Raw genomic sequence first — 17,014 nt, 5'->3', positions numbered from 1 at the left:
TCTGGTGTCTCTGAGTGGGGGTAGAGCTGGGGTCGTGGATTTCTGGGTCGCAAAGGAGGAGGGGACCGGGACCTTGGACTTGTAGGTCCGAGGAAGGAGGAAATCTCAGGGTCCGGAGTACTGGGCCTGAGGGAAGAGGGGGATGGGGACCTGGATTCTTGCGTCTGAAGGAAGACGAGGGACCTGGACATTTAGGTCCGAGGGCAGAGGGCGGCCGGATGCCAGGAATCCTGAATTTGAGGGAAGAAGGTCTGGGCATCCAGACTCTTGGATCTGAGGGAGGGACCAGGCTTCCAGGCTTCTGGCTTTCCTGGCAACGCCCCCCACCCCCACCCTCAGGGCCGGGCTTCCAGGATCCGGCCCCTGTTTACGATTTGACCCCACTTCCTCACCCGATTTTGGAGGTGGATAGAAGCCCGGAGTGAGTGAAAGAGGAGAGGCGGTGTCCGGCAGAATGGCAACGGGAACGCGCTATGCTGGGAAGGTGGTCATCGTGACCGGCGGCGGTCGCGGCATAGGAGCCGGGATCGTTCGAGCTTTCGGTGAGTGGGGTCTGGCTGGCTCTAAATATTGGGAATCTGGGAGAGGAGGGACCTCCGAGGGCTAACTAATGGGTGTGAGAAAAAGTAGGTCCTATACTGGAGTCTAGATTCTTATCTTACAAGATCCGATTTACAAAGTGAACGAAAAGGTAGGCAGTGGTTGCCTAGGGCCTGAGATTTTGGCATATTTCCAAACGCCGTTTCTGTGGTCTCAGCTGTCTCTGCAAAACAGGCAGTTTGGGGGACGATGTCTCTTGCAGATTTCAGGTTTACTCTGGAACCCAGGAAGGCAGGCTCCGGAGCCCCAGCAGGCACCTAGAATAACCCAGAAGAGTATCTGTCAAAACTTCTGCCCTCTGTCCTAGGGAGTCATCATGAGACTTTGGGGTCAGGAGGGGAGCAGAGTGGGAGACGGGCCCAACCCGCTGTAGGTGGCCACTAGAGGTCAGCAGAGGCCTTCGCCAAGGTCGGCTGGGGGGTAACCTCTTCTTTCTTATTCTCAGTGGAAAGCGGTGCCCAGGTGGTTATCTGTGACAAAGATGGTGAGCGAGGGTCCCTCAGTCCTCATCCCCAACCCTCCAGGAGGAGTCCAGGCCCCCAGACCCCTCCTCTGATAGACCCAGGAGTCCAAACCCCTGGCTTCCTCCTCCCTCAGACCCAGGATTCAGCCTCCCAGCCCCCTCCTCCCTCAGACTCTGAAGTCCAGACCCCCAGCCCTTCTCTTCCTGCAGAGGCCAGGGGCAGGGCGGTGGAGCGAGAGCTTCCTGGCACTGTCTTTCTGCTCTGTGACGTGACTCGGGAGGAAGATGTGAGGGTGAGTGTATTTTCTGTCTCTACTACCCGCCATGTCCAGTTGGTTCTCTCTCCCCACCAACCCCCTCCCCTGGCCGCCCCGAAGGCTTTTGCACATGCTGTTCCCTCTGCCTTTCCCCGTTCAGCTCAGTATCACTTCAAGGCTTTCCCTAACTGTACTGACCAGGTCTTGTGTCTCCTGGGAGGATTTGCTTTTACCTCCCACTCTTTCAAGGCTCTGTCACAGCTGTCACGGGGATTGGGACAAATACATTCCTCACAGGGGGTCTCATTCTTGCAGGATTCTTTTCTCTTTCCTCACTTTCCATTCCTTCCGTCTAGTCAGTGTCTCTGACATCTGTCTCCAGTCCCGGGTCTCTAGGGTAGTGACCGCAGTGTGAATGTCACCAGCCCACTGGGCTCCGGCCCCTCAGCTGTGACTCCTGTCCCCACCTCGCCTTTGGGACCCTTGGCTCTATAAGACCTGATGCCAGCACCACTCACTCAGAAGACCTCTCTCTCCCCAGACCCTCGTTTCTGAGACCATCCGCCGATTCGGCCACCTGGATTGCATAGTCAACAATGCTGGCTACCGTGAGTCGTGAGGCCTGAGGGCCGTTCCCCACTGGTGTCAACCCATCTCCTGACTTCTCACCCCAAGCCTGGCTCTACCCCTGCTGTGTGCTCCCCAGCCTGTGCCCTTAGTCCTATCTGCATCCATTTCTACATTTCTAAAATGAAAATGACCATTCTCATCATCGTTACAGGGTCGTTGTGCTGAACAGCCTCATAATTATGGGAACTGTCTTGGATGAATAACTTCCATCTTGTAGCCTGTTTCTTACCTAGGAAGCAAGGCTGATGGCCCTTCTCTTTTTCCAATACTGGGAAGATGTATTCTCCACACATGGTTTATAGGGCTTGGTGTGGAGGCTTTGACGAGAAATTGCCATCCACTTAATGACTACCCTTTATAACAATGCGTCATATTGCTAAACTGAGACTCAGAGAGGCGAACTGATTGGACTGGGATCACACACTGTGGTAGAAAGAAGCCTTTCTTCTTGGCTGGGCAACGTTGAGCAATTGACTTCCTCTTTCTGGGCTGCACTGTCCTCTTGTAAGGATTTAAAGATATACTCCTCCTTTCTCTCCGTGTGCTTGATCCATTCGGCAGATATTTATTGAGATCTACTGCACTCCACCTTCTGTCCTAGGGACTGGAGATTTAGCAGTGAGCAAAATCCACCAAGCTTTCCTGTCTTCATAGCTCAGTTGGTAAAGAATCTGCCTGCAATGCAAGAGACCTGGGTTTGATTCCTGTGTTGGGAAGATTCCCCTGGAGAAGGGAAAAGGTACCCACTCCAGTATTCTGGCCTGGAGAATTCCATGGACTCTATAGTCCATGGGGTCACAGAGAGTCGGACACGACTGAGTGACTTTCACTTCCTGTCCTCATGGGATTCACATTGTAAAGTAAGGAAATAGACAATAAAAGGCAGATATAGTTAATACTAATTTATTCACAGATTTTGTATTTGTGAACTCACCTACTTGGTGGGGGTGTGGGTTGTAACCTCAGAATCCCACTGCGCTTTCTGGGTATTTGTGGACAAGTTCAGAGCGGCAAAAGTTTGAGTCACCAGCAGCACATGTTCCCAGCTAAGGTCAAACGAAGTGATGCTCTGCCCTCTGAGTTCAGCTTTCAAACAAAGAGATGCCCGGAGGTGGAGACAGAAGAGGGCAGTGTCTTGTAGGCCTCCCTGGGGCTAGTTGGACAGGCTTGAAGCCTAACTCTGGTACCTGGAGTGGGGCAGCCTCAGGCAAGTCAGCTACACTCCGGAATCTCCATTGCTTTATTTGCAAAATAAATGAGTCCACCAGTGCGCATTATTTTGAGGATTTAAGATTATAATCTATGTTAGAGAAACATATAGTTGTAAACATATACATATGTGCATATATGGTCTTCCCCTGTGGCTCAGCTGTAATGCTGTGCAGGAGACCTGAGAGACTCAGGATCAATCTTGGGTCCTGAGGATCCCCTGGAGGAAGGCATGGCAACCCACTCCAGTGTTCTTGCCTGGAGAATCCCATGGGCAGAGGAGCTGGTGGGCTACAGTCCATGGGATCCCAAAGAGTTGGACATGACTGATGCGACTGAGCAGGAGCACGCTATTCATTACACACATAACACATGTATGTCCTGTCTTAGTCTGCTCATGCCGCTATAATAGAAATACCATGGACAGATTGACTTAAACAATGAACATTTATTTCTGGAGGCTGGGAAATCCAAGATCAAGACAGAGGCAAATTTGGTGTCTTGTGAGGCCCCGCTTAAGGTGGAAGGAATGAAGGGCCTCACTGGGGTCTTTTTTATGAGGACACTAATCCCATTCAAGAGGGCTCCATCCTCATGACTTAACTCCCACAGACCCCCACCTCCAAATACCATCTTATTGAAAGTTAGGGTTCTTTTCTTATAACAGTTTATATATCTATATATAGGCTGTGCTGGGTCTTTGTTGATGCACGGATTTTTCTCTAGTTTCAGAGGCTGGGGGCTACTTTCTGGGTGCAGCGCTCAAGCTTCTCGTTGTGGTGCCTTCTCTTGTTGTGAAGCACAGGCTCTAGAGCGAGTGGGCTTCAGTAGTCGTGGCTCCCAGGCTCTAGAGCGCAGGCTCAGGGGTGGGGCTGCTACGTGTGGGATCTTCCCGGATCAGGGATCAAACCCATGTCCCCTGCATTGGCAGGTGGATTCTTCACCACTGAGCCACCAGGGAAGCCCTGAAGTTAGGAGTTGAATGTATGAAATCTGGGGGAGGACACAAGCATTCAGTCCATAGTATGTATATGTTATCATGTAATGTTATATATACATATTTCCCCTTAGGAGCAGTGGGGTCACTATTCACTACTTCAGTGTTCGCTGTGACTTTGTGGACTATAATTGCCTTGAAGAATGAGAATTGGTTGTGTATATTAGCATGTCCCATAGTGATAATGGATAAAGCTGATTGAGGGCTTAGAGAATGGTAGGGGTGGTTTTGGATATGGGATCTGGGATAGATTCTCTGAAGCTGAACTGTTTTCTGAAAGAAACAAAGCCAGAAGCCCTGGGTCTCCGGGAGGAATACCTATTTCCTTAATTGTCCATCATCTTGTTTCCCATCTCTCTTTCCTTTCATCCACTTTTATAATATATTTATTTATTTGGCTGTGCTAGGTCTTAGCTGCCACACGTGGGATCCAGTTCCCTGACCAGGGATCGAGCCCTAGCATTGGGAGTGTGGGATCTTTAGTCACTGGACCTCCAAGGAAGACCCTCTTCATCCACTTTGACTCCTAAAGCCTTTGGAAGGTTTGGGGTCCATTTTTTCCTGTTTTTTTTTTTTTTTTAATTTTCCTGTTCTTGTACCTATATTTCCTGCCTCTTTTCTTCTGAATGTTGATTTTTCTGTCCCTCTACTATCTACCCAGTTCTGTTTACTTAACAAACACATTTATTGTACTCGGTGTCAGGCAGAAATATTGACTTGTGAAATTTCTGAGCTCGAGAACAAGGTGTTATCCTCATTTCGCACATGAGCAAACGGGCACACAGAAGCAAAGTGACTTGCCTAAGGTCACACAGCTAAGAAATGGCAGGGTTGAGGTTTGAATCCAGGTTTTCTGGCCCTGTGACTGCTTTCAAGGTTTTTTTTTTTTCTCTTTTGTTGCTTCTTTTAAATTTTTTAATTGATGTATAGTTGATTTACAGTATTAGGTTTGCAGCATAGTGATTCAATGTTTTTACAGACTGTGCTCCATCGTGAGTTATTTCAAGATAATGGCTATAATTCCCTGTACTATAGAGTATATCCTTGTTGCTTATCTATTTTATACATAGTAGTTTATATCTGGAGGAGTTTGCATACCACTAGCCTTCTGTTTTTGTTTTTTCATCTTGTATACCCCTAATTTGTCCCTCCCTCCTTCCTTCACCCCTTTGGTAACCACAAGTTTGTTTTCTATATCTGAGTCTGTTTCCATTTTGCATATATTATTTGTTAGATTCCACATACAAGTGATGTCATACGGCATTTGTCTTTCTCCATCTGACTCATTTCACTAAGCATGATATTCTCTAGGTTGCGGCAAACGGCAGCATTTCCTTTTTAAGGCTGAGTAATATTCCATGTGTACACATCAACCACATCTTAAATATTCCTTTTTATTAATTTTTGTTGGCAGTGCTGTGTTTTTGTTGCTGTGCAAGGGCTTTCTTCAGTTTCAGAAAGCAGGGGGCTATTCTCTAGGTGAGGGGCTCGCAACTCGTGAGGTGGTGGCTTCTCTTGTGAAGCACAGTCTCTAGGCACAGGGCCTTCAGCAGTTGTAGCCGGGGCTCATTAGCTGCAGCCCATGGGCTTGGTTGCCCCAGGGCATGTGGAATCTTCCTGGGCCAGGGATCGAACCCATGTCCTCTGCACTGGCAGGTGGATTCTTAGCCACCGGCCCACCAGGGAAATCCTAAACTCCATCTTCTTCACCCAGCTGGACTGCCTCTTTTTTTAGTAACCATCATGCAGCCCCCTTTCCTCTTCAGGACCCCTGACCCTCTCGTCTGCCACCCCCCACGCTCTGCCCCCCCCACCAGCCCCCCGTCCCCCATGCCTGTTTCTCTTTCCTGTTCTCCTGTCTTCACGGTGCCCTCATCCTCTCATCCGTCTCTCTCTCACCCGACCCTTAGACCCACCCCCACAGTGGCCCGAGGAGACCTCCGCCCAGGGCTTTCGCCAGCTGCTGGAGCTGAACCTGCTGGGGACGTACACCCTGACCAAGGTGAGGCTGGGGTCCCCACCACCAGGTCTGGGTGACCTCCTGACCCTGAGCTTGTCAGACCCATTTTGTCTAAGAGCCAAATATTTTCTGTGCCTTGCTTTGATCTTATTCCAGAAGGGCTCCATTCTTTGTAGAAAAGAAATGCCCGCAGATCCCAATATCCAGCCAAAGCTACCCGTGTTGGCTACATAGCCCCATCTTCTTAGGAACCTTCCAGCACCATCCAGCATGGTGTGGTGAGGAATGTTAAGGATATGGGAGGGGTTGGGACAAAGAGTCAGTAATAGACAGATACAGCTTTGCCATCCAACGAATAGCTATTAGGAGGAAAGAGCATCCCCCCTCTACCTGTATGCCTTTGCTCTGAAGCTTGCTATAACCGCCTCCTATTTGCCGACTCAGTTCAAATACCACATCTTCAGAAAGGCCCTTCCCAATCATCCTTGCTAATGTGGCATCTATGCCTATATGGGGCTTCCCTGGTAGCTCAGCTGGGACAGAATCCACCTGCAATTCAAGAGACCCCGGTTCAATTCCTGGGTCGGGAAGATCCCCTTGAGAAGAGAAAGGCTACCCACTCCAGTATTCTGGCCTGGAGAATCCCATGGACTGTAGAGTCCACGGGGTTGCAAAGAGTCGGATGCAACTCAGCGACTTTCACTTTCACACCTATATGTTCATTCTCTATGATAACAGCTTATTTTCATCAAGGTATTTTTTAAGATTATAGTTTACTCTCATTTTTGCTAAGGCTTTTTTTTTTTTTAATGTAGACCATTTAAAAAGTCTTCATTGAATTTGGTGCAGTATTGCTTCTGCTTTATGTTTGTTTTTTTTTGGCCAAACATAGGCATGTGGGATCTTAGCTCTCTGACCGAGGTCAAACCCTCACCCCCTGCATTGGAAGGTGAACCACTGGACTTCCAAGGGGGAGCCCCATCATTAGTAAATAAAATAAATAAAATTTAATTAATTTATTACATCTATTTTTTATCATAATACATTTGGGGGGGGCTACTTAGCAGCTTGCAGGATCTGATTTTCCCAACCAGAGATTGAACCCATGCCCCCTGCCGTGGAAACTTGGAGTCCTAACCACTGGACCACCAGAGAATTCCCCATCATAATACTTCTGTATTCACTCACTCAACAAACATTTATTTAGCACCAGACACATGCTAAGCACTGGCCGTGCAGCGAAACAGACAAAGAGCTGTGACCCTGGGGAGCCAATATTCTCATGGGGGAGACAGACAGTAAGCCAGGAAATATGATATAACGTCAGGGAGTGATAAGTGCTGTGCCAAAAAGTGAAGGGAGGTAAGGGGATCAAGAAGTACGGGCAAGTGTAAATGCTATGTTATAAAACTTTTTCTTGTGGCATTTTACAAGCACACATGGAAACAGAATCGTATTAATATTACTGAACCCACATACCCATCACCCAGAGCTAACAGCCAGTATTCTACCATTCTTGCTTCTTGTCGACGCCTCACTTGTTTCTTTTATCTTTTCTGGAGTGAAAAGTGAAAGTGTTAGTGGCTCAGTTGTGTCCAACTCTTCGCAACCCTATGGACTGTAGCCCGGCCAGGCTCCTTTGTCTATAGAATTCTCCAGGCAGGAATACTGGATTGCCATTTCCTTTTCCAGGGAATCTTCCCAGCTCAAGGACGGAACTCAGATCTCTTGCATTACAGGCAGATTCTTTACCATTTGAACCACTACGGAAGTAAATCTCAGATATCGTATTTCACCTGTAAACAATTCAGTGTAATCTTTACCAGATAAGGTTTTGTTCGTTTTTTGTTCGTGCGTGTGTATCCGTGTGCTCTTTTAGACAGCGTAGGTAGTCAGAAGGCTTCTCTAAGAGGTGACATTTGAGTCAAGCCCCCAAGGAGGTGTGTGAGCAATTGCCATCTAGCAGAGGAACAGCCAGTGCAAAGGCCCCGGGGTGGGAATCTACAGTGAGAAGGGAGTTGGACGACACAGGCGAAGCAGGGAGAGGACAGAAGTTGACCGCAGATCATGATGGGGCTTGGGAAACCACAGAGGGGACTTGGCTTTGACACTGACCGAGCCAGGAGCCATTTATTTTCTTGGGCTCCAAAATCATTGCAGATGGTGACTGCAGCCATGAAATTAAAAGATGCTTGCTCCTTGGAAGAAAAGCTGTGACCAACCTAGACAGCATATTAAAAAGCAGAGACATTACTTTGCCGACATAGGTCCATACAGTCAAAGCTATGGTTTTTCCAGTAGTCATGTATGGTTGTGATAGTTGGACCATAAAGAAAGCTGAGCGCCAAAGAATTGATGCTTTTGAACTGTGGTGCTGGAGAAGACTCTTGAGAGTCCCTTGGACTGCAAGGAGATCAAACCAGTCAGTCCTAAAGGAAATCAATCCTGAATAGTCACCGGAAGGACTGATGCTGAAGCTGAAGCTCCAGTACTTTGGCCACCTGATGCGAAGAACTGACTCACTGGAAAAGACCCTGCCAGTGGGAAAGATTGAAGGCAGGAGGAGAAGGGGATGGCAGAGGATGACATGGTAGGATGACATCACCGACTCGATGGAAAGGAGTTTGAGCAAGCTCCAGGAGTTGGTGATGGACAGGGAAGCATGGCGTGCTGCAGCCCATGGGGTGGCAAAGAGTCGGACACAACTGAATGACTGAACTGAACTGAGCCAGGAGCCATAGAGTGTTCAGGGCAGAGGAACTCGAACTGCTGTAAGTGGGATATTGTGCCATCTGGTGGCCACGTGGGGAACAGAGTGGGGCGCGAGGGCGGAGGCCTCGAAGCCAGTGAGCAGGTGATGATGGGGTGGTCCAGGCCCAAGGAGGTGATGTTGGAGGCCAATAGTCTGGTAGATCTGGTGAGAAACGGTCCGATTCTGTATGCAGTATCATGGTGGACTTGTAAAGATTTCCTTATAGTAGACTAGATGTGGGGGCTGATTTGCCAAAGAAAGGGGCGGTGCAGTTTGTTTCTGATTCATTTGTTTCCCTCACCCCCATCCCCAGCAACTGGCAGAAGTGTGTGGCCATCCACTGCCCTGGGAAAGCCGGGGGAGAAGTACACAGCCTGGGGACTGTTGAATGAGAAATGCTAACCAGATGCCCACGTGGGAGCCCTGCACCTAGGGCAGGGGTTGAGGCTTGAAGACATCAGTTTGGAGCCCGCTAGCCCAAGGCTAAAGGAGCTCAGAAAAAAACAAAAACAAAACCAAAACCTGTAAACTGGAACTTCCCTGGTGGTCCAGGGGCTAAGACTCCACACCTCCAATATAGGTGGCCCACATCCCATCCTTCATCAAGGAACTAGATCCCACAGGCCCCAACTAAAATATCCCGTGTGACGTAACTAAGACCTGGCACAGCCAAATAAGTAAATATTTTAAAAAAACCACACACAAAATAATCAGAGGGCACAGGCCCACTCTGTGGGCCAGGGGTCACCTGTGTGGGGATGCTCAGGTGCTCTCCAGATCCTGTCAGAGATACAGGTGAAATAGCCCCGGGGAAACTGGATAATCTGTTGCTCAACCAGTCAGCCTTGGCTCCTGTCCCCAATTTCTGTTCAGGTTCTAAGATTGGTGCCTAGCTCAGCTGGTGAAGAATCCGCCTGAAATGCAGGAGACACTGGTTTGATTCCTGGGTCAAGAAGATCCCCTGGAGAAGGGATAGGCTACCCACCCCAGTATTCTTGGGCTTCCCTGGTAGTTTAGACCAGTAAAGAAACTGCCTGCAACGCAGGAGACCTGGGTTCGATCCCTGGGTTGGAAAGATTCCCTGAAGAAGGGCATGGCAACCCACTCCAGTATTCTTGCCTGAAGAATCCCTATGCACAGAGGAGCCTGGCAGGGTACAGTCCATGGGGTCAGAGAGAGTGGGACATGACTGATTGACTAAGCACAGCCAGAGTTCCCTGACGGTCCAGTGGTTAGGACTCTGTGATTTCATTGTCGAGGGTGTGGGGTTAATCCTTGGTCTGGGAACTAAGACCCTGAAAGCTGTGGGGCATGGCATAATAATAATAGTAATAAGAGGAAGATTAGTACCTCTGTACAGTAAGACAGCCATAAATCACAGGCCGTAAAGGATATGTGTGTGCATATATACATATTTTTAATTTAGTTAAATTTTTTTGGCTGTGCTCAGGCTTTTCTTTAGTGGTGGAGAGTGGGGACTACTCTGTAGTGGTTGTGAGCGGGGCCTCTCACTGCAGTGGCTTCTGGTGCTGAGCGCGGGCTCTAGGTTCCTCGGGCTTCAGTAGTTGCAGCATGAAGGCTTAATTGCTCCACAGCATGGGGGATCTTCCCAGACCAGGGACTGAACCTGTGTTTTCTGCATTGGCAGGTGGATTCTTTACCACTGAGCCCCACCAGGGAAGCCCTATATATATATATTTTTTTTCTTTCTCTCCCTCCCTCCTTAGCTATCAGCATTTTAAAAAGGGAGAGATAAATTTCTCATATATAACCGGTTTTCTGGTTTCTCCTGGAAATTTGGCCAGCTGGGCCCACCGGGAGGGCAATAGTCAGCCAGATGCGGCCTGGCTCTACCAGTCCCAAGCTCTCCCTCTTGGGTCTCCTTCTCCTGACTCACCTGTGACAGGCTGGTGCGGAGACCGCTGAGGGTCTAGATCTGGCGTCTGCCTGCCCGGGGTTCGCTATCACTTCTTGCTTGTAACACTGGGCAAGTTACTCGGTCTCTCTGGATCTAGGTTTTCTCATCTGTAGTAGGAAGCTAAATAGCATTAGCTAATTCACAGGGTTGTCCTGAGGATTGAATATGATTAAATTAATACCCACAAAACCCTTAGAACATGCCTGGCACCCAGGTTACTCTCTGCAAGGTATCATTGTTACTGTGAATCTTGCTCCATTTCTGTTTCTTGTGGCTCCTCCGTCTGTGGTCTCTGGTACACATATTGGGCAAGTGAAGCCTGGGAGGAGTAGAAGGGAAAGGTTAACGTTTGAGCTGAACTTTGAAAGGAAGCGAAGGGAGTAGAGAAACAGGACGTTTTGCTTGCCAAAAGCGTAGCAAAGGCCCTGGGGCAGAAACCACCCAGGTGGATTTTCAGACCAGGAAATTCTCCATCTCCATTTGCCTTTAGCAATTATAAATATTTGGCAAGGTAAATGTATTTTATTGATTTTTGGCCACATCGTGTAACATGTGAAACTTCCCTGACCAGGAAGTCTTAACCACTGATCTTCAAGGAAGTCCAATTATATTAGAAACATTTTGTTAAGCTCGTTGTATCCATTGCCTTCTACCGTCCCCTACCCGGACATCATATAATTTCATTAGTAAGAATTTCATGAATACTACCAATGTGTTAGAACATTTAGTTTTATTTTGACATAACTTAAGACTTACAGAATATTTCCCGGATAGTACAGAGAATTCCTGTATATCCAGACTCCCCGTTGTTAACACTTTTTTTTTTTTAAACCACATTTGCTATATCCTTCTATCTCTGTATTTGGGAATAAGTTGCAATCTATTTTGAGGGCTTCCCAGTGGGGCAAGTGTTGAAGAATCCGTTTGCCAATGCAGGAGCTACAAGAGACTTGGGTTCTACCTCTGGGTTGGGAAGATTCCCTGAAGAAATGGTACTCCAGTAGTCTTGCCTGGAGAATTCCATGGACAGAAGAGCCTGGCGAGCTACAGTCCATGGGGTCGCAAAGACATAACTGAGCCCGCATGTATACATATGACGCCTCTTTACCCATAGTGCTTTGGAGGGTATTTCCTAAAATCAAAAGAACATTCTTTTATGAAATCACAGTAAGACTAACATTGATACCATGGTCTTAGCTAATCTTGAAACTTTCTTATTCAGATTTTTAGAATTCTTATCATCACCTGTGTTAGCTGGGGTTCCCCCAGAAGCAGAGCCTAGGTGGGGATTGAAGGGCAGGGTGGATGGAAAGCGATCCCTTGAATCGCTGTCTTCAGCCTGGGGAGTAGTTGTCAGGGAGCCAATGAAGGGTATCACCATGCAAGTTACCACCAGGGCAAGTGGGGGCCACTCCCTGGGGACACTCTGGGAGTCACAGAGAAACATAAACCCAAGAGTTACCCCCCACTCCCAAGAGGCAAAGGAAAGCCAAATATTGTTTTAATTTAAAAATACATTTAGGGAATTCCCTGGTGGTGCAGTGGTTAGGACTCAGTGCTTTCACTGACAAGAGCCCAGGTTCCATCCCTGGTCAGGGAACTAAAACTCCCACAAGTGGCTTAGGGTGGCAAAAAAAAAAAAAAGAAAAAAGAAAGCAAGATTAACAATGAAAAATTTGACTTCATGTTAAAAATTAAGACTTTTTTACATGACCAAATTACTATTAGATCTCCTAAGAAAATGAACAGTAATTTCTTAATACCATTGAATGCCCAAGCCCTATTTAAATTCACCTAGATGTTTCCAAATGTCTTATTATTAATAACAGTTGACTTGTTCACACCAAGCTCCAAAGTCTGCCCATTGCATCTGGTTTTTCAGAGGGCAGAGACTTTTGTCTGCTTGTTCTTGCCTCTATCCCAGTGCCTATTGCAAAGAAGCATGCATAAGTTGCTGCCCTTGCCATCACTGTCGTTATAACCATCACCACGACTGCCATCGCCATCTTCATCATCATTAACCTCATCATAGCCATCGTCACCATGATGACCACCATCACCACCATCCTCATCATTTACCATCATTATCATGACCACCTTCATCATCATTGCCATCATCCTCCCACCATCATCATTATTACCTTCATCACCATCATCATCATCACCACCAGCATCCCTTGCAAGCCCTTTATTTATTTTTTAAAATATTTATCTGTTTATTTGGCAGTGCTGAGTCTTAGCCGTGGCATGAGGGATCTAGCTCCCTGACCAGGGATTGAACCCATGCCCTCATGCCATGAGTCTTAGCCACTGGACCATCAGGGAAGCGCCACCTCCCAAGCTCTATAAATATTGATTCTTGGGACCCCAGCCCAGGCCTCCTGAGTCAGAATCTCTGGGTTTTTTACCTCCCTGGTGAATTCTGACGCAAAGTTAGCCACTCCCCAGGTTAGAGAAAATGCCAGAGGAGGTTGGGATATTTATATAGTTAAGGAAAGCGAATCTTGTCAGGAGGGCATTCACTGAAGGCATTTGAGCACTGGAGTGTCCATTGTAAGTGCTCAAAGAGCCGGATTGGTTCTTAGAGACCCATCCATTCATTTATCTATTTACTCATCAAAGACTGAGCAAGCGTTTGTAGGTGCTGGTGGTGAACCACATGGTGTTTGCCCTTGTGGAGTTTATAGTCACAGGGCAGCCAAGTGTTACCAAATAAACAAGAGACGAGTTTATATGAGTGAGTGTGTTCTGGAAGTCATGGTAGGCTTCCTGGAGGAAATGAAAGATGAGAGATGTTAACCCAAGGAGAGGTGGGGGAGACTGGTGTCTGAAGGGGAGGGAGTCGGGCTGTTAAGAGTCCGGTGAGTCCTTAATGGAGGTACACAGAGGTGCAGAAGTTCCCGGAAGGGAACAGGCTGTGCAGAGGCCTGGCCCTGAGAGAGAATTAGGAGCCCAAACACGCTATGGAACATTCCACAGCGCACTTGCATTTGCTTCTGGCTGCCTCCCCACGCAACTTGAGCTCCTTGAGGGCAGAAATCTCTCCCAGTCTTGTTTCCTGCAGTATCCCCAGCTTTTACCCCGTTATCTGGCACATAGTAGGTCCTCATGAAATGTTGGTTGAATGAATTAATGAGCAAGGGAACCGTAGAGATTCAAGAGTGCCTTGGTCTGTTGAGGACCCAAGGCTGAGGGAAGGGGTTAGTGCAGGAAGGGGTTGAGGAGCACATACATGGGGCCTGGAGGGCCCTGCTGAGGCATCTGGTCTTTTTTTTTTTTTTTTTTTTTTAAATTTTTCAGCCATGCTGAGTGGCACGTGAGATCTTAGTTTCTTGACCAAGGATAGAACCCGTGCCTCCTGCATTTGGAAGCATGGAGATTTAACCACTGAACCACCAGGGAAATCCCTGAGGCATCCGGTCTTGATGAGCATCCTCCTCAAGAGCAGCAGGGAGGCATCGAAAGCATTTGAGCAAGAAGGTGGTGTGCATGCCACGTCGCTTCAGTCCTGTCCAGCTCTGTGTGACCCTATGCACTGTAGCCCGCCAGGCTCCTCTGTCCATGGGGACTCTCCAGGCAAGAACCCTGGAGTGGGTTGCCAGGCCCTCCTCCAGGGGGTCTTCCCGACCCAGGGATCGGATCCGTGTCTCTCGCGACTCCTGCATTGGCAGGCAGGCTGTTTACTACTGGTGCCAGCCAGGACGATGATGTTAGCCCAGGAATACTAAGATCGTTACTAATAACAGACCTCTCTGGCTCTTGTATGAGGAAGAAATCAGAGGGCAGAGTGGGGTAGGAACTGACATCAGGAGGCGGTTGCGTTTGCGCACATGCATTTCAAGGCCTCTTGCAATCTGACCCCTGTCACTCCTCTGACCTCACTTCCCTACACAGTGGCCTCGTTGTTGCCAAACACGCTCCACCTGATCCTGCCTCAGGGCCTCTGCACCCTGTGTTCCTGTTGCCTGGTCTGGTTTTCTCTAAGAGATGCCTACAGCTCACGCCTGGACTCAAAATGCTCAAATCTGGGATTTCCCTGGCCATCCAGTGAATAGAGCTCCGTGCTTCCACTCCAGGGCGCACAGGTTCGATCCCTGAGTCAGGAAGATGCCCTGGAGAAGGGAATGGCAACCCACTCCAGGATTCTTGCCTGGAGAATCCCATGGACAGACGCGACTGGAGACTTAGAGTCCATGGGGCCTCAAAGAGTTGGACACGACTGAAATGACTGCGCATACACGTGCTTTCCCAAAGCCTTGCCTCGGGCACCCTGTTTGAAACTGCACCCAGCCCAATACTCCCATTCTCCCTTATCTTGCTCTCCTTCTGGTTCTGTGTCCCCAGGCACACTCTTTATTTGTTGTTTAGTTGCTAAATTGTGTCCAACTCTTTGCAACCCCATGGGCTGTAGCCCACCAGGCTCCTCTGTGCAGGGGATTTCCCAGGCAAGAATACTAGAGTGGGTTGCCATTTCCTTCTCCAGGGGATCTTCCCAACCCAGGGATCTTCAGCTTTGGCAGGCAGATTCTTTACCACCAAGCCACCTGGGAAGCCCAAACTCACTCCAGAACATTCTGCAGTGCACTTGCATTTGCTTCTGGCTGCCTCCCCACACAACTTGAGCTCCATGAGGGCAGAAATCTCTCCCAGGCTTGTTTCCTGCAGTATCCCCAGCTTTTACCCCGTTACCTGGCACATAGTAGGTCCTCATGATATGTTGGTTGAATGAACTAGTGAGCGAGGGAATTGTAGAGATTTAAGAGCACCTTGGTGATGGGTCTGTTGAGGACCCAAGGGGGAGTCTCCTGAAGCCCCACCCCCCAGATCTCCTGAGACTCTGGTTTAAGAGGCTGAGTGGGAGTGGACCCCACATCAGAGACTGGGGGTCAGGGATGGGGGCAGGTTTGGGAGGATCCAACACTTAAGTTTTGCCCTTGAGACACAGATGGAAATGCCCGCAGGTGGCAGGTCAGGAGCTCCACAAGGGGGCTCTGAGGGAGACTTAGGAGGTGCCCATGGAAACCCAGGAAAGCGGGCCTCCCATGGCAGAGCAGGGAGGGCAAGAAGCGGACCCAGGAACCTCAACATTTAGGGGAAATGGAGTCAGGCCAGGGTGAGGCTACAGTGTGTCTGCTTGAGTGAGCCAGGCTCTCTCAGGTCGCGTTGTCCAAGGGAGGGAGGCACAGAGGTCAGGCGGATAAGAGACTAGCAGGTCCTTGATGTAGCCACACAGAGGCATAGGTGACCTTGGTGGGAGGGGTGGGGGGGAGCCAGCACGTGGGGGCGGGGGGGGGGGAGAGTGCATGTGAGGGTTAGACAGGGGCCACAGGAGTGTAGGACAAATATTTATTGAACACTAGCTGTGTGCCAAGTGCTGAGATGAGGTGGCGAATAAGCCTGGCTCAGTCCCCACGGGCCTCACCTTGCCAGGGTTGGGGAGAGGAGGGAGTTAAATGGCTGGGGACCCAGGGATAGGCAGGTTGCAGTTTTAAATAGAATGGTAGGGACTTCCCTGGTGGTGCAGTGGTTAAGACTCCGTGCTTCCTCTGTAGGGGTGTGGGTTCAATCCCTGGTCAGGGAACTAAGATCTGAGGTGCTGCCAAAAAAGAAAGTCACAGTGTGTTGGATGTATGTGTGAATGGCCACTTGGGATTAATAAGCCAAATCCCTACAGAGCTGGACACCTAGCCATCCTTTAAAAAAATATGATGTTTTAAATAGAATGGTCAGGGCAACCTCACTGAGGAGGTGACGTTTGCAGTGAAGTTGCTGAGGGGATAGGACTGTCCCCTTTCAGCCCTGAACTGAATGTCCCGTGTCCTCAGAAACCCTTCAGTCCTGGACAAACTGGGGAGAGTTGGTCACCCTAGGAGTAAGTCACGTGCTATATCAGGAAAAACATTCCAGGCAGCGAGAATAGCAAGTGCAAAGGCCCTGAGGTTGGGACACATGGGGGAAGATCTGAAGATACGGCACTGAGGTTGGAGCAGAGGCTGTTTTGTGAGGGAGTGGAGGTCTGCAAGAGCTGGTGGGGTGATCCGGAGAGGGAGCTAGATTAGCTTTCTATTCTGAGTATTCCTTGGGGGGAGCCACCTTGTACCCATTACTCAATCTTTAGCAATAGGAATGGGCCTTGCCCAAGGCAAGCAAGGGGAGGGATAGAATTGGAATTTATTCAAGGTCATGCATGACTGAAGAGCACAGAGACAGACTGGGGTGAAGAGAAAA

General features: G+C 48.9%; 1 protein-coding gene and 1 long non-coding RNA gene across 3 annotated transcripts in view; one reads left to right on the top strand and one right to left on the bottom strand.

Moving 5' to 3' along the window:
• HSD17B14 (hydroxysteroid 17-beta dehydrogenase 14) overlaps positions 270 to 17,014 on the top strand; it is an 18,775-nt gene continuing 2,030 nt past the window's right edge. Inside the window, exons 1-5 of one of the 2 annotated variants that reach the window (XM_018062744.1) lie at positions 270 to 542; positions 1,046 to 1,084; positions 1,274 to 1,356; positions 1,862 to 1,928; positions 6,067 to 6,158. In XM_018062744.1, coding sequence (XP_017918233.1) covers positions 455 to 542; positions 1,046 to 1,084; positions 1,274 to 1,356; positions 1,862 to 1,928; positions 6,067 to 6,158 — 369 coding nt within the window. In that variant the 5' untranslated portion in view covers positions 270 to 454. The remainder of the gene's footprint in view (positions 543 to 1,045; positions 1,085 to 1,273; positions 1,357 to 1,861; positions 1,929 to 6,066; positions 6,159 to 17,014) is intronic. The other variant, XM_018062745.1, reaches the window with a different exon arrangement.
• LOC106503135 overlaps positions 11,836 to 17,014 on the bottom strand; it is a 12,473-nt gene continuing 7,294 nt past the window's right edge. The window contains exon 4 of the long non-coding RNA XR_001296802.2: positions 11,836 to 11,918. This is a non-coding gene — a long non-coding RNA (uncharacterized LOC106503135). The remainder of the gene's footprint in view (positions 11,919 to 17,014) is intronic.

The sequence above is a fragment of the Capra hircus genome, chromosome 18 (assembly GCF_001704415.2).
Source record: "Capra hircus breed San Clemente chromosome 18, ASM170441v1, whole genome shotgun sequence".
Classification (NCBI taxonomy): Eukaryota; Metazoa; Chordata; class Mammalia; order Artiodactyla; family Bovidae; genus Capra; species Capra hircus.
This window is presented reverse-complemented; position numbering and strand designations above follow the sequence as displayed.